The sequence below is a fragment of the Monodon monoceros genome, unplaced genomic scaffold (genome assembly GCF_005190385.1).
Source record: "Monodon monoceros isolate NGI ecotype Baffin Bay Population unplaced genomic scaffold, NGI_Narwhal_1 Super_Scaffold_21, whole genome shotgun sequence".
NCBI classification, from domain to species: Eukaryota; Metazoa; Chordata; class Mammalia; order Artiodactyla; family Monodontidae; genus Monodon; species Monodon monoceros.
The window spans coordinates 13,164,804-13,190,950 of NW_021703778.1; the positions used below are offsets into that span (position 1 = coordinate 13,164,804).

The following is a 26,147-nucleotide window of genomic DNA, read 5'->3' on the forward strand; positions in this document are numbered from 1 at the left end:
TTGCAACTTTTAGGTCTGAAATCATGTTTAAAAAAGCTTTAAACTAGTGGAAGATTTTTAAAGTCTCCAAATTATTTTTAAAAATGTCTATTGTACAGTATTCAAGAATTACCGTGCACTAAAAAAAAAAAAAAAAAAAGAGGCAGGATAGACTAGCAGTTAAGTGAGTTGTCTGGAGAAGGATGCCTGGATTTGAGTTCTCTCTGTCACTTACTAGCTGTGTGATTTTGGGTAAGTTACTTAACTTCTTAGTTTCTCTACCTGTAAAACAGGGATGATAATAATGGAACCTACTTCACAAGGTTGTTATAAAATTTGAATGAGTAAATATTTGCAAAGGCCTTGGAACAGTGCCTGAAACAAAGTCTTATATATGTGTTTGTTAAATGAATAAGTATAGAAAAGCACTTCAGCCTTAGCGGTACCAAAATCACCTTTAGAAATAGCAGTATTTTAAACTTAAAAAAAATGGTAAAGTTTTTCTAGAGACAGTCGGTTTGGATTCTTATTAGTCTCTTCTTTGATCAGCTTGGGATTCCTGTTGCTTCCTTTGATAATCTCTAGTACTAATTTTTTAGTCAGCTTCATATTAGGAACCTGTAAACTCCACTAATATTTTAGAACAAATATTGAATATAGATAGCTCTTTCACTTTCACTGTTATTTCAATTATGCAGTACATTTATTTAGCATGACTAAGTCAAGTGCTGTGGGAGGTATAAAGATGGATAACATTTCTGACCTCAAGGAGTATATAAAAATAAATAAATATATAAAAATATATATATGTATATAAAAATAAGTATATATAAGTATATAAAAATAAATAAATAAAAATTAAAAAAAGTATTTAGTGGAAAGGAGGAGACAAAGTCAAAGTTTAGAGATGTTGCAAAGGTAGAATCTATGACTTTGTGACTGACCCAATGTAAGAAAAGCCTTTATCTTTTAAAATTTTTATTTATTTATTTATTTTTATTTTTGGTTGCGCTGGGTCTTCGTTGCTGCTCAGGGGCTTTCTCTAGTTGCGGCGAGCGGGGGCTACTCTTCGTTGCAGTGCACTGGCTTCTCGTTGCACAGCATGGACTCTAGGTGTGCAGGCTTCATTAGTTGTGGCATGCGGGCTCAGTATTTGTAGCTGGTGGGCTCTAGAGCTCAGGCTCAGTAGTTGTGGCGCACGGGTTTATTTGCTCTGCAGCATGTGGGATCTTCCCGGACCAAGGCTCGAACCCGTGTCCCCTGCGATGATGTCAGGATTTCAACTTGGGCTGCTGGAAGAGTGATAGTGTCCTTAAAGGGCCACAGGGAAAAGATAACTTTTACTCTACATCATAAACACAGGGCACTGGGCTAGTGCTTTATTCGTGATCTCTCATATTTAAAGAAGATCCTTTGGTGGGATCATACTTTATACAAGAGCACTTGTTATTTGCAATATTCTAGGATGAATCATGTTGTAATACTACCAAACCTTTCAAATATGGATTTACTTGAGCTTGCTTTATTTTTTTAATTAAAAAATTACCTAAGGTAACGTTTATATGCCTTCAAAAATTCTAACGATGCTATGGTTAACTATTCATTGAGTGAACAGTTCATTGACTACCAGCTCTTTACCAGGTACCATCTCCTCAGTGATTTGGTTGACTTTAATTCAAGGTTTCCTATCCATTTACAGGAAGTAGCTGCAAGGAGGAGGCTATTCCCAGGCCTTTGGTCTGTACACACTCCCCATACCTGAAATTTTATTGGAATTGTGGAAATGGGGCAGTGGTTTTACTTTTCACTCTGCCTTCAGTGGGACTCCCTGGAAGAAGTGCTGTGCCAGTGACTGGTGTTTCTCCTGAATAAAGCATCTTGGCCTTAATGACCGCAGGTTTGGATCCTCTGGTTTCATCTAAATTATACCCTCTGATTGATTTAAGATGTTATTTTTCTTTCATTTATTTTAAACAGAACTACTGATCTTTGAAAAATTTAAATAGCATCTGTACGACAATTTGGAAGCGAAAGAAATATAATGTGTTATTTTCCAATAGGATCTATGACTAAGGCCGGGCAGCTATTATTAATTCTACGGTCTCTGAGTTCGAATGGAATCTCCCTTTGGCGTCTGCTCATTCTCTTTATTCTTTTTTTTTTTTTTTTTGCGGTACACGGGCCTCTCACTGTTGTGGCCTCTCCCATTGCAGAGCACAGGCTCAGCGGCCATGGCTCACAGACCCAGCCGCTCCGCGGCACGTGGGATCCTCCCAAACCGGGGCACGAACCTGCGTCCCCTGCATCGGCAGGCGGACTCCCAACCACTGAGCCACCAGGGAAGCCCTGTTAATTTCTAATGGGTGAGTTCAGAAAGGCAGGACTGGGAATTTGTCAGTGCATTCACTGTATAGACGGGATAGCAAAAAACTTGCCTCCAACTGCTCCTGTGAACACGAACACATGGAAAATAAAAGGCTGTGGCTACCTCATGGATGGTGGTGTGGTCAAGAGGCGGACTGAGAGGTAGAACCCATGAAAGTTTCTGAGAGACCCATAGGGTCTTCCTGGAGCAGTTTTCCCATGCTACTGAAGAAAGTGGAAATCTGTGCTGCTCCCAGACCCTCCACTCCCCACCATTTCTAGCTGGATCAAGGATTCTATTGGTCTGGACACACTTGAAATCATCGATATTGTTAGCAAATCATACTTTTCCACTACTGAGATAAGCAATGATTAATATTTTCATTCTGGATTATTTGGTAAAACCATCGAAAATGATTTCTACCTCCAAAAGAGAGGTTCATGAAGAAAAAAAGCTATAATTTTTAATAATTTTGATTGAACCCATTAGAATAGAATATCAGTATATTATTTCTGCCTTAGTTTGCCTTTTCTCATATACCATGTCTGTTTAATTAAAAATAAAATGGAGATTATTGTCTGAATAATTTCACAAAATTTCCCAGCTGACACAATTTTTAAAATGATGGAAAAAAAGATATGATATTCTAATATACCTGTCTCAATTTTCTTATTTTATGTGTAGACCCAATTTAATGGTCAACTATGGGAGAAGTATGCTCTGTGGATACTGCTCTGTGTCATGCTGCTACTGGCCTGCTAAATTGATAACTGACCCTTAGTCAACAATTTTGAATGAGATGATACTTTTAGTGAGTAGGAAATATCATTTAAGCTTGAGCCTGGTTGGAAGGATTTGACTCCCCTTTACTATACATCAGTTTTAAAATGTGACTTCAGTTAGTTTTGAAAATTGGTCTCATAGTTCTTCTCTTCTTAGAGACTCCTGGTTCAGCATTCTCTCTCTTTTTTAAATTAATTAATATTGGCTGCGCCAGGTCTTAGCTGCGGCATGTGGGATCTTTAGTTGCAGCATGTGGACTCTTAGTTGCGGCATGCACACAGGATCTAGCTCCGCGACCAGGGATTGAGCCTGGGTCCCCTGCATTGGGAGCGCGGAATCTTACCCCCTGGACCACCAGGGAAGTCCCCACCATTCTCTTTTAACTGATTTCCTGGTGCCACAATCTTCCATTTATTGAGATGATTTCTCTAACTCATTGATTTCTTTTTACATTCTAACTGGATTTTTCATTTTTAACAACTCAATCCTTTTGAAATACAGGAATTGAAAAGAATTAAGGTCATGCACAATTGTGTTAATGGAAATCCTGTGAGTTGCCTCTTCTGTTGGTTTGAAGCTGGAGGCACATCTTCTGATAGCCTTGGATTCATGCTTCCAGGAAGGTCTATAAATCAGTGTAGTCCATCTTGCCTTGGATGTCAAGACAGGTGGATCCCATTTGCAAGATGTTCTTCTCTCTTTTTTTCCTCTCTAAGAAGGAAATAAAATATACAGGCCCATTAATCTGCAGAGGTCAGCTTCTTTGATAGGGCACATTCTTGGAAAATTTAAAGTTGCAGTTCATTGTGTATGATATACAAAAAGGGGGCAAGATGCCCAGTCCTTTTCACTTTTAGCAATTATAAAGACCTAAGTATTAATGAAGCTTTAAGAATCATTTGTTGTGGGTTACCCTGAAATTTCAGGAAAAATGACGTATGTTTCTAAAGTTAATCCAGGGCTTCCCTGGTGATGCGTTGGTTAAGAATTCACCTGCCAATGCAGGGGACACGGATTCTATCCCTGCTCCGGGAAGATCCCACATGCTGGTGGGGCAACTAAGCTTGTGCACCACAACTACTGAGTCTGCGCTCTAGAGCCCGCGAGCCACGACTACTGAAGCCCGTGCGCCTAGAGCCTGTGCTCCGCAACAAAGAGAAGCCACCACAGTGAGAAGCCTGGGCACCACAATGAAGAGAAGTCCCTGCTCCCCGCAACTAGAGAAAGCCCACAACGAAGACCCAATGCAGCCAAAAATAAATAAATAATAAAGTTAATGCAGTGGGCTTAATTTGTCTTTAAAAATTGGGCATAGATATTAAGGCCTAAAATGAGACAAGCACAAAGATTTAGATGACAACACATGCTTTTATTTTTGTAAATGGGCATTTTGCATAAAAGCTGCATTTGATGTACGTAATTGGAGTGAAATGTTGATATTCCATTCAATATGTTTAATATTTATATGTTCTTTTGAAGTATTTACAAATGGAGAGACCAAAAGGCAAAGCTAATGAACCATGGACAGAACAATTTATTTTCTTAAAAATATTAACAACTACAGAACCGGGCTGAATTTTAAACAAACAATGATCCTCACATAGAAAAAAAATTTTAGCAATGAGCTAATTATTTCTTTCTGAATTATTTTTTTCTCATCAACTGTTTCTCAACATCTCTCTCTTTTAGAAGTTAAAATGTTAGTATGATGACTGAAGTGAGGAAAAGAGATTGGAGCTTAAGATAGTCACATGAGCAGAACTGTTCCTAATATTCTAAGCGGCAGAGTAAATATTGAATGAAGGGGTGGTGAGGTACTAGCTGCAGTCTGTTCTAACTGAATAGTCACAAGCACAGTAGCAGAGGAGAGAATACTCATTTTGGTATTCAGAGAAGAAAAACCAGTGCCTAATAGTTTTAGCTCACATTAACAGGTACATAAAACATAAAGTATGAACGTAGCATCATATAACGAAATCAGACTCATTATATATTCTTTATAAGTGCTTCCTAGATTTTTTTTTTCAAATTAAAAATTTTCAAGTGCACTTCTAAAAGTTTTTTGAGACCAGAGTGGTACACAGCTTGGTATGAATTCACAGCTGTTTGATATCTCAGCGCTTTCAAGGAACTCCACTAATTGGTTCCAAAGCCAATTTAAGTTGTCTTAACAAGCCACAGGAACTCAAAATGTTGACTGGACTAAGGCAGGTCGCATACAACTTCTATAAATCATGATACGAATTCTTTCTCAAGGGATTCTGGACAGCAATTTAGTAACTGTTAAAAGTTTAAGTACAGAGCTGTCAAGTGGAAACTAGCAGTTCTCTGAGGCGGGAATAGGAGAAAAAAGTGCCTGGAGTTTTGAAGAGTACCTCAAAAGGCATCAGGAACTATTCACACAAAGGGTAAGATTTTCATGTAGGGTATTTACAGGGATGTAACGTTTGCCAGAGGTGTTTCTGTGTTAGGGATTTTCAGGCGTTAGTCATAAATTATACTTTTTTTCTTCTCTAACTTCTCTTTCCTCAAATTGGGTTATATATATCCCATGAAATGTACGTTTTAAGTGGCATGGCTCAAATGTGGGTGTACAGGCTAATTCCAAGGAAAAAACAAGAGCGGATTTAGCAATGAACTACAGCGTACAGGGATGAAAGAATGTGACTGTAGCTTTTCCCCCAATGTCCTTTTCCAGTAACAAAATGTTAGTGACAAGTAATTGTACTATAGGTTAGTACACAACAAATAGGAAGTGCATATATGTATTTAATAATACCTGAAAATAAAAATAAAGAAGGCAAATACAATTCAGATGATCTTGGGAATGCTACACAAGTAAATTATGAAGATGAGTGAGCAAAGTACTGGACAAAGTTTGAAATAAAAGGAAAGTTTTCCTTCATATTTCTCAACTCATAAGATTAAAGATTAAAATTTTTATTTCCCTATAAAACAAGCATAATAAATAGTTATCTCCCTGAGACAAAACGTTCCAAATGGGAGGGGTGGGGAGGTGGGGGGGAACAGCAGTATTTTAATACACGTTGCAATCTGAAATTGTGCTTGATCTTGCTGTATTTTATAGTTTTCCAATATGCTTTAAAGGTGGAAAATAGAGTTAAAGGGTTAGAAATGTTAAGTGGAAAAATCTGATTTTAATGATGGGCATCAGGGAACAGAAAAGAAACGAGCAGTCACACGCTGCCTTTATTATTCTTCATAAAGGTTATGGCTGGAGAACGCCACTACATCAGAGTCTCTGTGGCGCAATCGGTTAGCGCGTTCGGCTGTTAACCGAAAGGTTGGTGGTTCGAGCCCACCCAGGGACGCTGACCCCTTTTACAGGCGGGTGCCCGGTAGTTTTGCATAAATCATGGAGTTGAGGCCTCCGGGCAACGCAGGCATGGATTTCGAGGGTCCGGAGAAGAGAAACCGCGGATCTCACTTCGCGGTCCAGCAGGGGGTGGCTCTCCAGCTTCCGGGCGCGCTGGGGCCCCTCCTCCAACCCCGGCGGCCGGGTGGGCGCTTCCTGCCGCCCCGAACAGGCGTGTGGGTCCAGCTCCTTAAGGCCCCCGCATCCTTTCTCTTCCACTCCCTGGGTTCCTAAACTCCGGCCCTCTTCCCCCTCGCTCTTTCCCGAAACCCCCGTCCCACAGCTCCCAGCCCCGCCTGGCCGGGCTCCCGCGGGCGCTGGTCAGGCAGCGGCGCCCAGATCGCGCAGAGGCCGGGCGGCCGCCGCGTTCCGGCCTCGAACTCGCCGCCCCGTCTCCAGGCGCGGCCCGAGCTGGCCTGGTTCTGCTTCAGGACCCCTGCGATGTCAGAGGTCGACTGAATGTATGTATTTAGTGTCAAGTTCAAGCTGTACGTTGACTTAAAACGCTCCAGGTTTTTTATCTGTTGGTTTTTTTTTTTTTAAACTAATGTTGAATTGTGCAGCATTTCGTCTGTTTCCCGTCAGCGTAAACAAATATTCCCATACTTTAACTTAGACTAACCCTCGCATTGGTAAACTAAGCAATGTTTGTCATAAAGCCTTTGTGTGGACACTATTGTAAGAGCATTTGTATGTTATAGTTTACTTTTTCTACTAAAGTTTTAGAATTTAATAGAGAATAGAGTAAACCTGCAAAATGTCCCATATATTCAGAAAGGGAGAAAACTTTTTTACAACTGTATCATTGTTACACTTAAAAAAAACCCAAATTATGAGAAAGATTAAAGTGAAACTGCTAATATATTTTGCTTCGACATTCTATAAGCATATTACCATTTATTTCACAAAAAATGCAAAACTCTCCAAAATCGTTACCTTGTACTTTGTTGTCTAAATATATGCTGCCTTGGTGACGTAATCAGTTTCACCATAATAATTAGTCTTGCCCATAGATTAATTTGAAAGACGGTTCTGGAGAAAAGTGGTATGTCTTATTCCTGCAAGTATGTAGTTATGCTCTGCTTTATGTTTTCCCCCACGTTAGCATATTAATAAAAGCTAACATTTTTTGAGTGCTTACTACTTGCTAGGCACGATTCTAAGTGCTTTCCTGGATGAAAGTGTGAGATCCGTGCAACAACTCTCCCAGGGAGGTCCTATTGTTTCCATTGTATTGGTGAGCCAACTGAGGCTCCGTGCAATTGAGTGATTTGCCTGGTCACAGTTAGTGCCTAGCACAGTGCAGATTTAAACTCGAGTTGTCAGGCTTCAGAGCCCATGCTTCTCACTCCTGTACTACCTACCCAGAAGTTCTCTCCTCTAAAATAGAGCTACTTGATTGATTCGTTAATTTAAAACCAAAGGTGATACTTTAATTGGTTTTTCTGAAGTGTCATTAATATTTTGTTCCAAATCTCACGAAGGAAAGAAAAAACCCCACTGAACATTCATGGAATACGAAAGGGCATTAAGTCATGTGCCGCTTCATTTTATTGAAATGAAAACTGTGTGGGAACATGAAATCTTCATGTGGAACATGTCTTTGGAAAACAGTTTGATAGCATTTGTGTAGAGAAGACAAGATTAGAAATAAAGGCAGGTTGGAATAGCCCAGAGAAAATATGGAAGAGAAAGAGAAAGAAGAATTGGTTCAAGCCAAGCAATGGGGGCTTATCTGGTGTCTAGGGATTCTTGGACCCCAGGCTGATGTTTGGCAGTTGGGGAGCCCAGACAGACCCCTATTTTAGGACCCCTTTGTGAGAGAATACCAGTATCTGCACTTGACAGATGCCTAGGTGGTAGTTTTAAACTTGATCCTAAATTTCTAAGTATGTTCTACTTCACCCTATTTGGGAGATTAATGGGATTTAGAGGCCAGAACATAAAGAGAGAGGATTACATGAGAATGGAGGTGGGATGAGGGCTGCAAAACCACCCTCTAATGTAAGTAGTTGATTTTATTATGTGGGCAGGTACTTAGTGAACTTCTTCATGCTAGGCTGTTGCATACAGATAAGATAGGTGGGAAACATTTTTTTTAAATTGCTTAATTATTTATGGGTGTGTTGGCTTTGTACAATGTGTATTGGGTATAGATGTTGTAATAAATGCTATTTCTGGGGAGCGTTATTTTGTTCCTAGTTTCTTGGGTCTGTAGTACCAACCAAGCCCAGAATATGTTGAGATCATTTAGGACATTAGTTAAAGGCTGAAGAGCATTTAAAAGGCTTTGCTGAGCATCTGAGCATGTAAATATGTTCCTGATAAACATTTGTATACTTAAACTTCATATATAAAATCAGAGGGAAACTCACTGAAGTAATGCAGTAAAAGGTGAATCAAGTGCTGTGGTTTATGCAAACTTGTTAGAGAAGGTAATAGTCATGTGATTTAAAATAATTAATAATTTAAAGTGTTTTTTATATTGTAGCATTTCTTTAGATAATGGAGGTTGGGAGGAGACCACATGGCTAATACGTTTCTGTGTTCATTTGTTAACACCTGTATCTGATGTCATATGATACAAGGTTTAGGGGGAATAAGACGTTAAGCTGCCAGAGAAACACAACTACCTTTTTTCTGCATTCATAATATATCCTAATGAGTAATGCCAACATGAATTTTAATTTTATTTCTCTGAATTTTGGTGGAGTGATGCCTGAAATGTTCAACTTACTGCTATAACCAGCAGAGCAGGGATAAATTGGTGGTAGAAGAAGCCATAATGCATTTAACTAGAAAATAGTTTAAGAAGTTGAAACCTTTTACATAATTAAGAATGCTAATTTTATCAGCTGCAGCACTTCATTTAAAGTGCTTCATGTTGAGCCCCTTTGGTGGTGTCCATGCAGTCTGTGTTTTTGCATATTGAAAATTGTGTGTGTGTTATTTTACATGTATTTGTGGTTTTTAAAATTAATTTTTATTGGAGTATAGTTGATTTAAAATGTGTTTCTGCTGTACAGCAAAGTGAGTCAGTTATACATATATCCACTCTTTTTAAAATAATTGTTGAACTTACAAGAATGATGTGAGAATAAACTATATCTGTAAAATCGTGGTACACAGCTCAGTTTTAAATTGTTTTCATAGCTTAAATTTTTAAGAGAAGCCACTCGAATTTTCATTGTTCAGTATTTAAACTACAAAATGTAGAGACTCATATCCTTAAGAAAACTCTTAAAATATAATTTTAAAAGAAACACTTTATTAAGCTTAAATACATACCGAAATGTGCACAAATCATTAGGAGTACAACTGAAGAAATTTTTACAAAATAAACACACCTTTGTAATCAATATCTTGGTCAATATGTAAAATAATGTTAGCATCCCAGAAACCTCCTCTTGTGTTTATCCCAGTCACCAAAATGTAACTTTTAAATTGTAAACATATGGATTATTATGTTGAAATGTGAATTTTAAGTTGTCATAGATCAGGACTCAAAAATAAATTTGCTACCAAACCCTATCAGATAAGTATTTACACATAAAGATTGGGAAAAATAATGGAAATGAGAAATCAGTTTTCCATGCCTACTCACTTTTGACTTAATCATCTATGATAGACTTGGGAAGAATAAATTTGTGCTATTAAGCCAGAAAATATGAGAAATTTACTATTTATTTGAAGTGTTTACTTTTGTCTATAAGTAAATAAAATGCACTTCTACCCCCACCCATTAAAAAACATTAAACAAAAACAACCTTCTAGAAATTTTGGCATTAAAATTAATTTTTTAGTTTTGAAAATACATTTTAAACTTTAAAACCAAGGTGAGATTTGAGATCAAAAGGTATAGTAAGAGATGATGACTCCTTGGTTTCCCAAATAATATATTCTAAAATCTTAAGAATTTTAATCTGGAGTCCACCATTGGAGGAACACAAATAGTGGTCCTGTTATTTTGAAAGTATGTATAACTATAAAGGAAAATCTAATCTCTGTGATAAAAAGCTATGTTTAAAGTTGTGGAAAGTCGGTTTTGAATACCACTGAGGAAAGCCATTCTAGAAAGAGTCAACATATAAGAATCTAGAGCAAAGTTTTTACTTTCTTCTAGCAAAATTCTTCATTGTTATTATTAAAGTAGTGTATGCCTAAGGTTATAATAATAAGTATATGTACAAATTTAAGTACAGTGATGTTTACTGCAACATTATTTATAATAGTGAGAAATTACAAACAAGATAAAATATGCAACACTAGTGGAAATGGTGAAATAAACTATGGTATGTTATTTAAACATTGGAATACTATACAGCCATTTACAAAATGTGTTTCAGGAAAAAAAGTCTTTGGACAATGTTAAAATATTGCATTAGGTATAAGAAGCTAGATTCAAAACTATCAAAAAGCATGATCCCAATTTTGTAATGAGACTGAATTACTTACATAGATGATCTACAAATATTTCTTGATGGTGAATACCATCAAGAAATATTTATAGATCTATACCAAAATAAGATTACACCAAAATAAGAATACACCAAAATAAGATTATCAGTGATTTTTGTCTTTTTTATACTTTACTTTCTATAAGTAAGTTCTTTATTATCTGTAATGAACATGTATTATTTTTATTTGTTAAATAACATTTTTTATAACATAAAAATAATACCTGAACTCATACTGTATATAAAATTTTGAAAATTTTTTCTCTCTTAAAATTAACATTGAGGGAGAATAGGGAACTCAGATATAAGCCTTTGTGGGTATGGTCAATGATTCTCAATGAGTGCCCAGACCGTTTAATGTGGAAAAGACAGTCTTTTCAATAAATGGTGTGAAGAAAACTGGATATCCACATGCAAAAGAATGAAGTTGGGCCCCTACTTTACACCACATATAAAAATCAACTCAAAGTAAATCAGAATACCTAAGTGTAAGAGCTAAAATTATACAACTCTTAGAAGAACACATAGGGGGAAAGCTTCATGACATTGGATGTGGTTATATTTCTTGGATGTGACACCAAAAGCACAAACAACAAGAATGAAAATAGATTAATTGAACTACATCAGAATTAAAACCTTCTTTGCAAACAAAGGGCACTGTCAGTAGAGTGAAAAGGCAGCCCACAGAATGGAACAAAATATTTGCAAATAATATATCTGATAAAGATTTAATACCATATATATATATATATATATATATATACATATATATATAGAATATATACAGAACTCCTACACCTCAACCACTACAAAAAACAAAAAAAACAATTTAAAAATGGACAAAGGATTTGAGTAGAAATTTCTTTAAAGAAGACATACAAACAGCCAATAAGTGCATGAGAAAAAGCTCAACATCACTAACCATTAGGGAAATGCAAATGAAAACCACAATAGATATTACCTCATATACATGAGGTTGGCTATCCTGAAAGACAACAACAACAAGCAGAAAATAACAAGTGTTGGTGAGGATGTGGAGAAACTGAAAGCTTTGTGCATTGCTGGTGGGAACATAAGATGGTACAGCCACTATGGAAAATAGTATGGTGGTTCCTCAAAAAATTAAAAATAGAATTACTGGGCTTCCCTAGTGGCGTAGTGGTTGGGAGTCCGCCTGCCGATGCAGGGGACACGGGTTCATGCCCCGGTCCGGGAAGATCCCACATGCCGCGGAGCAGCTGGGCCCGTGAGCCATGGCCGCTGAGCCTGCGCATCTGGAGCCTGTGCTCCGCAACGGGAGAGGCCACAACAGTGAGAGGCCCGCCTACCGCAAAAAAAAAAAAAAAAAAAAGAATTACTATAAAATTCAACAATTCTGCTTCTGGGTACATACCCAAAAGGATTGAAAGCAGGGTGTCAAAGAGATATTTGTACACCCATGTTCATAGTAGAATTATTCACAGTAGCTAAAATGTGGAAGCAACCCAAATGTCCATTGACAGATGAATGGATAAGCAAAACGTGGAACATACATACAATGGAATATTATTTTGCCTTGAAAAGGAAGGCCATTCTGACATACACTACAACATGGATGAACCTCGATGATATTATGTTAAGTGAAATAAGTTTGTCACAAAAATACAAATACTGCATGATGACACTCATATGCGGTACCTAGAATAGTCAAATTCAGAAACAGAAAGTAGGATGGATGGTGGCTGCCAGAGGCTGGGGGAAGCAGGGGAATGTAGAAGTGCCGTTTAATGGGTATAGAGTTTCAGTTTTGCAAGATGAAAAGAGTTCTGGAGATTGGTTGCACAACAAACTGAATGTACTTAACGCTATGAACTGTACACTTAAAAGGATTAAGATGGTCAAATTTATGTAATGTATATTTTTACCACAATCTTAGAAATTATATTTAGGGGATTTGTTTCCCCTTGTTATATAAGACCTATTATAAAACATATAAGAAAATAGGATATTGATGCAATTGTTTCCAGTGGCCTACTTATTTAAGAAACATACTTAAGGACATTTAATTTTTTAAGAAGGTAGGTGCTCAGGGAGGGGTGGCGGGGGGAGCATAACTCCCCACTCCTTAAGTGTGTGCTATGCATAGTGATTTTCTTCCAAAGAGTACAATATGGAAAGTTCCCCGGGGGTGGGGGTGAGGAAAGAATAGCATTATAGTGGAGAAACCCAACAAACACTGCCTCAGCCAGGGGAACAAGGACCTCAGTAGTGACAAGTCACATTGATAGTTGGTACCCTTATATAGTGACACTTTACCTCTGTGCTCTTCCTCTTCCAAACCCATAATCCCAGTCTATTCATGATGAAAACATCAGATCAATGTCAATGGAAGGTCATCCTACAGAATACTTGACCAGTACTCCTTAAAACTGTCAAGGTCCTCAAAAACAAGAGATGTTTGAGAAATTGTCACAGCCAAGAGGAATCTAAGGAGACAAGACAAGTAAATGTGATGTGGTATGCTGGATGGAATAAAGACATTAGGCAAAAACTAAGGAAATCTGAATAACCTGTGGACTTCAGTAATAATAATGTGCCAATGTTGGTTTATGAATTGTAGCAAATGTACTATATTAATGTAAGGTGTTAATAACAGGGGATACTGAATGTGGGGTATGTGAGTTCTCTGCATTATCTTCTCAGTTTTTTTACAAATATAAAACTGCTCTAAAAAATAAAGTCTATTTAAAAAAATAAGGTAGCCCTGCAGAACAGTGGGGAAAGGACTGCATTTCCAATATATGGTATGGGAACAATTGGTTATCTATATGGAAAGAACGAAAATTGGATCCTTACCTCACACCACACACAAAAAAGTCAATTCCAAGTGAATCACAGACTTAAGTGTGAAAAATGAAACAATAATGCTTTTAGAAGATAATACGGATAAATATCTTCACGACCTCATGGTAGGGACTATCTTAAGCAAGACAAAAAAAAGAAAAAAAGTCCCACTCATTACAAAGGTAAAGGTTGATAAGTGTGATTACCTCAAAATTAAGAGGTTATATTCATCCAAAGACACTCTTAAAGAAATTAAATGGTAAAGCCAAGAGTTGTAATTCATAAAACGGACACTGGATCATATATAGATTATTTTTAAAAAGAGGGAGGAAGTGGAGGAAGAAGAAGAGGAGAAAAATACCTAATAGAAAAATGGGCAGTAGATGTGAACAGAAAATCCAAGTGGCCTCTAAGCAAATGAAAAGATGCTAAATTTCATTAGTAATCAGGAGAATGTAAATTATATATGGAATGACTTACCACTTTGCAGGCACCAGATTGGCAAAAATTTTAGGCTAACACTTGCAAGAGTTGGGGAGGACCCAAAATAATGAGTACTCTTGAACTTGGCTGGATTTTTTTTTTTTTTACATCTTTATTGGAGTATAATTGCTTTACAATTGTGTGTTAGTTTCTGCTTTATAACAAAGTGAATCAGTTATACATATACATATGTTGCCATATCTCTTCCCTCTTTCGTCTCCCTCCCTCCCACCCTCCCTATCCCACCCCTCCAGGCAGTCACAAAGCACCGAGCTGATATCCCTGTGCTATGCGGCTGCTTCCCACTAGCTATCTACCTTACGTTTGGTAGTGTATAAATGTCCATGCCTCTCTCTCGCTTTGTCACAGCTTACCCTTCCCCCTCCCCATATCCTCAACTCATTCTCTAGTAGGTCTGTGTCTTTATTCCTGTCTTACCCCTAGGTTCTTCATGACATTTTTTTTTCTTAAATTCCATATATATGTGTTAGCATACGGTATTTGTCTTTCTCTTTCTGACTTACTTCACTCTGTATGACAGACTCTAGGTCTATCCACCTCATTACAAATAGCTCAATTTCGTTTCTCTTTATGGCTGAGTAATATTCCATTGTATATATGTGCCACATCTTCTTTATCCATTCATCTGATGATGGACACTTAGGTTGTTTCCATATCCTGGCTATTGTAAATAGAGCTGCAATGCACATTTTGGTACATGACTCTTTGAATTTTGGTTTTCTCAGGGTATATGCCCAGTAGTGGGATTGCTGGGTCATATGGTAGTTCTATTTGTAGTTTTTTAAGGAACCTCCATACTGTTCTCCACAGTGGCTGTATCAATTTACATTCCCACCAACAGTGCAAGAAGGTTCCCTTTTCTCCACACCCTCTCCAGCATTTATTGTTTCTAGATTTTTTCATGATGGCCATTCTGACTGGTGTGAGATGATATCTCATTGTAGTTTTGATTTGCATTTCTCTAATGATTAATGATGTTGAGCATTCTTTCATGTGTTTGTTGGAAGTCTGTATATCTTCTTTGGAGAAGTGTCTGTTTAGGTCTTCTGCCCATTTTTGGATTGGGTTGTTTGTTTTTTTGTTATTGAGCTGCATGAGCTGCTGGTAAATTTTGGAGATTAATCCTTTGTCAGTTGCCTCATTTGCAAACACTTTCTCCCATTCTGAGCGTTGTCTTTTCGTCTTGTTTGTGGTTTCCTTTGCTGTGCAAAAGCTTTGAAGTTTCATTAAGTCCCATTTATTTATTTTTGTTTTTATTTCCATTTCTCTAGGAGGTGGGTCAAAAAGGATCTTGCTGTGATTTATGTCATAGAGCGTTCTGCCTATGTTTTCCTCTAAGAGTTTGATAGTTTCTGGCCTTACATTTAGGTCTTTAATCCATTTTGAGCTTATTTTTGTGTATGGTGTTAGGGAGTGATCTAATCTCATACTTTTACATGTAGCTGTCCAGTTTTCCCAGCACCACTTATTGAAGAGGGTGTCCTTTCTCCACTGTACATTCCTGCCTCCTTTATCAAAGATAAGGTGACCATATGTGCGTGGGTTTATCTCTGGGCTTTCTATCCTGTTCCATTGATCTATCTTTCTGTTTCTGTGCCAGTACCATACTGTCTTGATTACTGTAGCTTTGTAGTATAGCCTGAAGTCAGGGAGAACTTGGCTGGATTTTGGTGGAAAACAAAAACGTGGAATTATCTTGTAGAGATGGCTGTCTACATTAATAAAAACTTGGATTTATTTAGCAAGTTGCAGCAAATCAGGTTCCCAGGGAAACATACTGAGATGCTGAGATTTGGGTACAAGAGGTGAAGTGCGCTAAGGAAAAATGAGATTGGGCTGAGGGAAGAGTTAAAATGAGATTCAGTTACAGCAGAGACCCTAACCAATACCACAGGGAACTCTGGAACTGAGAAGGCCTTTCAGAGATATCCCAAATCAATACAGAGGCCTCTGTGTCTCCATATCAAGCAGTCACTGGATGTGGACAATCCATGGGGAGGGGTCAGAGCCTTGGGCAAAGCATCTTTCTTTGGCCACGGGCAATTCCTGAAGAGTGATGAAGCTATGAGTTGTCAACAGCCGACACTACCAGCAACAGAAGAAATATGTCCTTGGTGCTGAGGGTCCACTATAGTTGACCCCTTCTACTGATTGGATTCACTTGCTTCATATAGTAAGTTCATCCCATCTGGGAACATCTTCTCCACGATGCTGGATAGTCTCTTTTTCTGGGAAATTCACAAGAGGAAGGTTAGTGGGATGAATTATGGCTCTGGCCATTGCAGCTGGTCTTGAGGCTGTAATTGACCCTCATCATCTCCGTCTTTACCCTCTGCTGTCACCTCTTCTGGTCTTGGAAGCTTATCTGATGGATTGATCTTGACTCTCACCCTTGAGGGGTCTGAACTCATGCTCATCATGCCCTTCATTGGCTGTCAATTCTGCAGTTCTCTATTTACCATCAAAATTGGAGAGAGGCATCCCAAGAAACACCACAGTGAGTCACCGGGCTGTCAGTGTATTCTTTCCTGTCCTCACAGGGAAGGAGCAATCCTTTCACCCCCTGATGAGTACTCTTTACAGATTGATAATTACTTTCCTTGCCTGCTGGTCTCTTGGCAAAAAGAGCCGGAAATGACTTGGAGGCAGCCATGCTTTAAGTTTATGGACAGTCTTGCTGTGTCCCTTGGTGGAAGCATTCTGCCTAGAATTGTGGATACAAATTTCTTAAGTAGGTTACTGGAAGTGATGGTAACATGTTCCACGCCTACATCCAAACCTTGGTTCCCATGTATTCTATGTACTGTTGACACAGTACCATATAATGGTCATTGATTTGGGGTGTATACCATGTCCCAAGGAGCAGCTATCCAGGGTATCACCTCCAAGCTGGCTTTGACTTTGGCTCAGTTATGTTTTTAAGTGGCCATCTCACTGCTCTATCAGGCCAGCAGCTTCTGAGTGATGCAGTAAGTGAAAGGATAAGTTGATCCCGTGGTCATATGTCCACTGCTGCAAACTTCTTTGAAGAAAGTGGCTTGATGTAATGTTATGTGTGGCCCCAAGTCACTGATGAAGCACCAGTCCTTTGATAGTGGTGTAGTTTAGGTTGTATGGGTGTCAAAGGGAAGCCTGTACCTGGAGCATGTATCAGAGTCAGGAGTCACTGCCCCAGTCAGGGTGCAGGGGGTCCATCCTGCCATCAGGTGACCAGATGGTGTCCTTGACCGGTTGCCGTATTGAGGGCTGCTTGGTGTTAGTCTCTGTTTTTGGCGGAATGAACATTCAGCAGTGACAGCAACTGTCTCAGCCTTGGTGAATGGCGGCCCATGCTGTTGGTCCCTTCCATAGCCTCATTCCTAGCACCACAGCTGTTCCATTCAGGAGCTCACTGAATCACCACTGGGATGGTGGATGATAGCTGCTGGCTGGTGTGAACTGGCTGAGGCGTTCCGTGAGTGTCTCTTCCTTGGTGGTTGCTCTCTTGTGGGAACTAACATACAGTACAAAGAACTTCACGTTTCACGTCCACTACCACTGGCTTGTCCACATCTCCCTTCCCCAGGCCTCCTTACCCTGACTGTTTTGTTATCTGTCTCTGCGTAACAAACTACCCCCAAACTTAGTTATTATCATTTAGTTATAGTTCATATTTTGTGGTTTGCCTGGGCTCATCTGGGGGTCTCCTCTACTGGTGCTGTGTAGAATCTTTTGCAGTCAAACGGGGCTGGGCTGGATGTCCAGATGCCTCAGTGCTCCTCCATGTGGCCACTCCATCCAGCAAGATAGCCAGAACTTCTTACATGTTGTCTTAAGGGTCAAAGAGGGAAGAACTGGAAGCTGCTTGGCCTTCTTTTTTTTTTTTTTTTTTTGCGGCATGCGGGCCTCTCACTGTTGTGGCCTCTCCCGTTGCGGAGCACAGGCTCCGGACGCGCAGGCTCAGCGGCCATGGCTCACGGGCCCAGCCGCTCCGCGGCATGTGGGATCCTCCCGGACCGGGGCACGAACCCGTGCCCCCTGCATCGGCAGGCGGACTCTCAACCACTGCGCCACCAGGGAAGCCCTGCTTGGCCTTCTTAATGCTTAGGTTCCAAAGTCCCAGAATATCACCTCCTTGCGTTCTGTTAATGAAAGCAGTCACAGGCCCCAACCCAGATCAATGGGACAGAAGTTTTGTCTCGGATGGGAGCAGCAGTAGGCACATGCAGGGAGGGGCAGAATTATTCAGGGCTGTCCTTGAAGAATAACTGCCACTGTCCACCTTCTGGCCACAATTCACATTCCTCCCTCACACAAAATGCAACTCGTCCCTTTTCCCAAGACCACAAGTCTCATCCCATAATGGCATCAACTTGAATCTAGGAGCTCATCATCTAAATCAGGTGTAGGCATTGATGGATCCTCTCAAGTGTGTTTCCTTGGATGTGGCTCCTCAGTAGGTTCTTCTTGCTCTGAAGAACTGTAAAGTAAAGAGAGAAGTTACCTGCTCAACATTCACCCAACAATGATGCGGGAGGAACAGGAAAACTGGGATAGTCACAAGGGGGGAACGGTAGGCACATTGCAGTCATGGTTCATAGTGCTTCTGAAATCCAGCAGGGCACACGTTCCCAGTGCTTTTAGACCAGGCCTGATCTGTAGGAATAGCTCCCAAGCCTCTTGGCTCTGCCCTGAGTCGTCCTTCCTTTTCCATAGTAAATGGCCCCTCTTAGAAGCTAAGCAGCTTTCTTAGCCTGCTTACTGCCTGTAGAAGTTTGAGGTTCCTAAGACCTCTTTTCATTATGAACTGACTCTATCCCTTTCAGTCCAAATAGATTCAGTTCATTTAAAACATTGTGCTTTTTTTTTTTTTTGGTATCGAATCACAATCAACTCCATTGGGTACAAGCCACAGCTACACTTCTTTCTGAAACTGGCATGTGAAGTTCCTCTGGGACAACTTCCTTAGGATTCATTCCTAGAAGCCCTGTTGTCTGGGTGAGAGGACGTATGAGGCACGCCCAGAGGATTCTTAGAAGGCTCTTTGTTCAGCTGAGAGGCTTTATGACGCATCACCTAAAATCTTCCTGAGGTTTCGCCAAAGTGTCTCACAGTCCCACCCTTAATCTGAACTTGACACTGAGGCATATTTTACTTTCCATGTCCTAGATTTGATTTTTTTCCCCTCTGAGTCCATTTCTTACCTTGAGCATTGCCTTAAAACCCAATATATCCTGGTTGCTTTATATTTTCTCTAAATCTGCTCAAAAACTATATACTTCCTTTTTTTTTTTTTAAATCTTACTTCCCATGTACTTTTCATAGGCAGCTAAAAACAAAAACAAAACAAAACAAAAACAGTTGGTGCTTTCAACAGTCTGCCTATAAGTAGCCTCAGCCAGACTCATGAGTTCCTTAGGTACCTTTTCTATTTCCCACCTGACTGCAGGTGACAGTTTCACCATGGTGTGTGTCATGCATGTGTTTGCACAACATGCTGTTATGATGTCATAATACTCAGGTTCCCCTGAGTTATACTTACTATATATTATATATATTATTATACTTCAGTCTCCAATAGCAATTTCATTGCTGTCTTTCAGGCCTTCACTTTGATCTCTTCAAGGAGCTCCATCTTGGTCCCAAAGCTAATGCCACATGTTTTAGTGTGTCGTCAAGGCAGACACCATTTTCAGGTACTAAGTTCTTGTTTTAGTTCTCTATTGTGTAATAAACCACTCTAAAACTCGGTGGCTTAAAACAGTCCTTTTATTCTCTCTCTTGACTCCATGGACTCAGCTGAGCAATGCCTTGATTGATGTCAGGGTCTCATGTGGTTGCAGTCAGATTGAGAGAGAGGCCCCATGGAGAGGCCCTGAATGATGAGATATCATTTGGAGAAAGAGGCCACGTGGAAGAGTACCGAAGTGCCGGGCATCTGGTCCCAGCCTCACCATATTGGTGAAGTTATAAGGAATCCTGTGGTTGGGAGCATCCCTTCCAAAAGTAACTGGCAAAGTATTGCATCTCACACTTCCCATCACTAAGAAAATAGCCAATGCCTGCTAGCACTCTTCAGGTTCCACACCCACTGTACTGGAGTAAATGATTATATGTCCCTTTGAGGGAAGGACTGGGAGAATCTTCATCATAAATACCATGAGTGTCAGGATTCTTCCTCCTGGGACCCAGCCAACCTTCAATCAGTGGGTTCCCAGCCTGAGGAATGGCTCAGATCCAGCAACTAGGCAGAGTGTAGTAATTTTTTATTGGGGTGACTTCCCTCAGTCCCTGAGGATCTCATCCTTGATGTCTTTTGATGTGTAGTTTGAGCACTATGCCTATTGGCTGTTTATCCAACTTGTCCCTAAGGATGTTATGTTCTGTGAAGCATCTCCATATCTCAGTGGGTCAGACACCCACCCTCCCCCACACCTTCAATCTAACCTTGCCAGTGATTACCGTCATTGCCCACAACCTGCCCTCCACCACTCCAAGACTAACACCCCGATTGCTATCATGGAGCCCAGTTCTGTAAGAGCATTCCCAATGTCAGCCCAGCCCACAGAAGACAGCCACACTGACCTTGACCTTGACTGTGATATTGGTGCCTCTCATCCCAGTGCTTTCCCTTTATTAAGGAGGGTCCCCTGGGTGAGTTTGCTGACCTGACATAGTATATCCTCTCTAGAACGTTCCTCTGAACCTTTGGGGTCTTTATTTTCCTGTCTGCTGTGGCAGTTCTGGCATTCCCTCTTCACCGAATGCAGACAGGTTTCCTACAAGCTTCTCAGAGCCATCCCGGCATGTGCTGACGTTATCTTCCAGGATGCTTGTAAGGGTTAAATCCTGTGTCATAGGGTTGTCCATATTGATCACCTTTCCTTTATCCATCTTTGTCTTCCACTGACTTTGATCCAACACCCTTTGATCCAAACACTCTCCTGGCTTCTGATGGTACATGCGAGCTTGGTCCCGAGGCTCCTTTGAGGGGCATAATCTCTTCTCTCCCTTAGCAGGCTGGGCTATGTAGGTTAAGTAGACTTAACCCTACTTATTTGTCTGAGGGCCAGAAGGGAGGTGGGGTTGGGTCTGAGGGAAATGCCTTTGTTCTTGCAAGGCAAAGGACTCTGCATCATCTTCAAGCAAGGAGGGAGTGCTGGCCTTTCACAGGGTGAAGTGCAGGCCCAGGGGCTGGGGAGAATGTGGGAGTCAAGGTGTTCCCATCACATGCCTTAGGGTCAACTCCTTCCTAACGGGCCCTGTTCTTAAGCAGCAGATTGGCCAAGCAGATTCAGCCTCTTCTGAAGCTCAGCTACTCCTATAATAATTGAGTCCTGGCTTGAGCCTCAGCCTCTTCTGGTCTCCACTCATAGGAGATGAGAGTCTCTTTAAATGGTGCCAAAGAGGCTGTCTGACTTCACACTCACCTCTAACTGATTAATTAACCTCAGTCTTTCAGTGACTTTCTCTGGTGCATCCATTGTCCTCAGCAACAGCCTTTTTTTTTTTTTTTTTTTTGGCCACACTGCTTGAGAGATCTTAGTTCCCTGACCAGGGATCAAACCCTTGCCCCCTGCAGTGGAAGCACGGAGTCCTAACCACTGGACCACCAGGGAATTCCCAGCAACAGCCTTCTAATGACTACTTTCTTGTCTCTCAAACTCCTGAGATACTGCACTCACCAGTGCATTCCCTGTCACCAGTATGCAACCCCCCTTCATGCCATGCACATTTTAATAATTGTACCACCACCTCATGCCAGAGGCTATCAGTGCCCCATCCTCCACCGTGATGTGTCTTCAATGCCAGCTGGCCAGTGGGTGATCCAGCTCCAGAATCTCATGTTAAAGCCTCCTTCCCAGGACCACTTCCAGCACCAGCTGTTGCCGATTGATCGGATGACCTTAGGAAGAGAGACTGTGAGATTTGCATTTAGGAGTTATTGAGGACTCCTCTCAGGAGCAACTCCTTTGTGGGGCAAGGGAAATAGCTTTAAGCAGAGGGAGAAGTTGAACTGTGGTTGCAATGGCAGCCTCAGCTGCTTCCACGCAGAGCACTGAGGCTGCAATAGCCTTTCATGGATGTGCCAGATCAAGGCACAGGGCTAGGCATTTGTATCCTTGTGCTGACCAGTCATTGTATGTGGGCCTCCCTTGATGAAGGGACATAACTTATGCGAGGCAAATTCCTTTGGCTGCGGGTAATTTCAGAGGATGGATTCAGCTGTGAGGCGGCAGCAGCCAATATTCTCAGCAATAGCCTTGGATCTGAAGGGGGCCTTGGGAGGAGGGGGCACAACAGCCAGTATGTAAGTCCAGTGTTTCTTGTTTGTTTGTTTTGTTTTTCTAATTTTCCCTTTTATATTTATTATTTCTTGTCTTCCTTAAGTCATTTCTGGTTTTGTTCTTTTTCTTTTCTCCTCTTTTAGTTACAGGCTGGTTTGTATATTTTTATTTTTTAAAAAATAATGAAATCGGGCTTCCCTGGTGGCGCAGTGGTTGAGAGTCCGCCTGCCGATGCAGGGGACGCGGGTTCGTGCCCCGGTCCGCGAGGATCCCACATGCCGCGGAGCGGCTGGGCCCGTGAGCCATGGCCGCTGAGCCTGTGCGTCCGGAGCCTGTGCTCCGCAGCGGGAGAGGCCACAACAGTGAGAGGCCCGCGTACCGAAAAAAAAAAAAAAAAAAAAGAAATCAATTAGAGCCATACTTACCAGAGAAGTGTTCTTATTTTCATTATTTTATAGGTAATCTGTAATTATGGTTTGCTTTTTGACTTAAAAGTTATATAGGAGAGGTTACATTTTTTTCAAGTGTTTTTTTCCCCAAAATTAATTTTATTAATTTGTGTTTCTAGTGCTGTAGTCAGAGAATATGGCCATTATAGTGTCTACTTTGTAATTCATTGCAGTTTTATTCTTATCCGGTTAAAGGTTTTGTTTCTAAAATTTTCCTCACATACACCAAGGACAATACAAAATAACTAAATGTAATTGAATCTAGCAAACACATTTGTATGTGATGAAATGAAATATATGTTATGCAGTATACACAGACAAAATCAGACTATATACATTTTCTCTCTTTATATTTTCAAAGTTTTGGGCAAACAAGAAATGGATATAAGAACAGGGTGAAATGGTTCTCTTAATCTCGTAGAGTACTCATATAATGATTAGGGGAAAGCAACCCAGATAATAAATTTTTGTGTTCTTGTTGTTGTTGTTCTCTGAAATGTTGACTGTTTATCAATAGATTTTTAAATGATTTCTAAGTGGATATTTAATGCTTTAAGAATCGAGCAACAGAGTTATTTTGCTAATAAGCATGAGGGTTTCCAAGGCAACATTGGGTTCTGATTGGCTGAGCCAAGGTAGAATAAAGCAGCTCACAAGTTTTGTTTTCTTAAATTTGAAGCTCAAGTGTATTCACTTAGTTTTTTACTTCAATAGAATAAGTAGTCGTGAGGAAAGTTGTACAGCATTTTGATTATATTGATTTTTGTTAGGAAGGAGATGAGTGGATGGAGGAAAGTGGATGGAGGGCAAAGGTACTTCATAGATAGTATTGATTCCTGATTAAACGTTCAGTGTTTGAAAACTCAAAATTTCTGAAGGCTTGTACTCTGTTTAATTATATGATTACAGTTTATAAATTGCAACTTTTTATTAAAATCCTGTCCTCCTTCCTCCCTTATTATCCATAATCTACCTTTTGGGGGAAGAGTTTTGTGTGCCAAATTACCAATGATGAAAATTATATGAATGTTTCATTTTCTGTTTCAAAGAAATAGTCCAAGTTTCTGAAATTAAATAACATGAAATTACCTGCTGTATACAGAATGTTGCCACCTGGATATTTTTTTAAAGAATAAAATGTATTCTATTTTGATTGTGAGTAGTTTTCCTTAAAGATGTTGCCATATTTGGTTCTAATTGTGGCAATTTAAAGCAGGTTATATACTATCTTTTCTTTTTTTTTAAGTTTATTTATTTTTGGCTGTGTTGGGTCTTCGTTGCAGTGCGCAGGCTTCTCATTGCGGTGGCTTCTCTCGTTGTGGAGCACGGGCTCTAGAGCACAGGCTCAGTAGTTGTGGCGCACGGGCTTAGTTGCTCTGCGGCATGTGGGATCCTCCCAGTCCGGGGCTTGAGCCCATGTCACCTGCATTGGCAAGCAGACTCTCAACCACTGCGCCACCAGGGAAGCCCCCTATCTTTTCTTTAAAAACATATTTAACAAATCTAGATTGGAAGTAGTTTGAGTGAATGTTTATTGTAAATATAGTTGTAGAGCAGAGTTAGGACTGAAGGGAAAATAATCATATCTCATAAAATGGATTGAGGTGTACATTATCCCATATTTATTGGTTTTTGTTTGTACGTGCCAGGGCCGAGGGGTCTATAAATGATTTTGTTGGAGGAAGAAAAACCTTGAAATTCAAAGTCACCTGCAGATGAAACATTGAAACGTTGAGTTTGAAACTCTTCTCTGAATTTCTGGTGCTCATTATAGCATCCATAAGCCAAGCATCATGTAGTCCCTTGCATTGTAGTTACTGTTGCTGTTTTATCTTTTCTTTTTGATATTTGTTAAAATTTATAAACATGCTTTATTAAAGATAATTTAAAAATACAAAAAAAGGAGAAAAAGTTTAGCTTAGTTGTAATCATATTGTATATACACTTTTGTGCTGCCACTTTTCTCTTGATGTCATGTAATAATAATTTTCCCAGACAAGTATGTGATATATTTTTAGTGGCTGCATAATATTCCATTTAGTGTGTATACCACAAACACTTAACTATTTCACTATTACCGAACATTTAAGATGTTTCATTTCTTCACTGTCATACATAATACAGAAATGTGAATCTTTGTATATGATGATTTCCCCCTCATATAGAAGGTGAATTTTGTAGGTGTTTTTATAATCAACACTGCTGAGGCAGAGTATTACTATATTTGGAGTTCTTGATATATATTGCTGAACTGCCTTTAAAAAGGGCTGTGCCAGACTTCTCTGGTGGTGCAGTGGTTAAGAATCCACCTGCCAATGCAGGGGACACGGGTTTGATCCCTGGTCTGGGAAGATCCCACATGCCGCGGAGCAACTAAGCCCATGTGCCACAACTACCGAGCCTGTGCTCTAGAGCCCGCGAGCCACAAGTACTGAGCCCATGTGCCACAACTACTGAAGCCTGCTCGCCTAGAGCCCGTGCTCTGCAACAAGAGAAGCCACCGCAATGAGAAGCCCGCACACCACAACGAAGAGTAGCCCCTGCTCGCCGCAACTAGAGAAAACCCAAACCTACACACGGCAATGAAGACCCAACACAGCCAAAAATAAATTAATTAATAAATTAATTTTAAAAAAAGGGCTGTGCCACTTTGCACTCTCACTAACAATACATGAGAATATCTGTTTTGCCATCCTTCTGGCAGCAGTGAGAATTATCATTTAAAAACTATCCCCCTATTATTTTTATTGCTAAGAATAGTGTCTCCTTATTGCTTTGGTCTGTATTTCTTTGATTACTAGGGATGTTGGTAATTTCCTCATGTTTGTGAACTTGCTCTCTCTTCTGTGATTTGACTGTGCATGCTTTTAAAAAGTAACAGATTGCTATAATAAAGCTATTTGTAATGTATATTGCTATAGTATACAGTATAGTGATAGAATATACTATCTATATTGCATATTGAATAAATGTACTGTATATTGATATAATTCACATACCATACAGTTAACCCAGTTATAGTGTATAGTTCAGTGATTTTCAGTATATTCACAGAGCTGTGCAGTCATCACCATAGTTAATTTTAGAGCATTTTCATGACTCCAGTGAGGAACCTGGTACCCATTAGCAGTCACTTCTCACATC

The 26,147-nt window shown here is 40.0% G+C and overlaps 1 protein-coding gene and 1 non-coding gene across 2 annotated transcripts in view; both read left to right on the plus strand.

The window, feature by feature from the left end:
- The first annotated feature begins 6,385 nt into the window (after positions 1-6,385).
- On the plus strand, positions 6,386-6,459 carry TRNAN-GUU. Its single transcript has one exon. It is a non-coding gene; the product is annotated as a tRNA-Asn (tRNA).
- Positions 6,460-6,503: 44 nt separating this feature from the next.
- Positions 6,504-26,147, plus strand: part of LOC114903784 — a 143,498-nt gene continuing 123,854 nt past the window's right edge. The window contains exons 1-2 of the mRNA XM_029237058.1: positions 6,504-6,648; positions 6,699-6,964. Coding sequence (XP_029092891.1) covers positions 6,504-6,648; positions 6,699-6,964 — 411 coding nt within the window. The remainder of the gene's footprint in view (positions 6,649-6,698; positions 6,965-26,147) is intronic.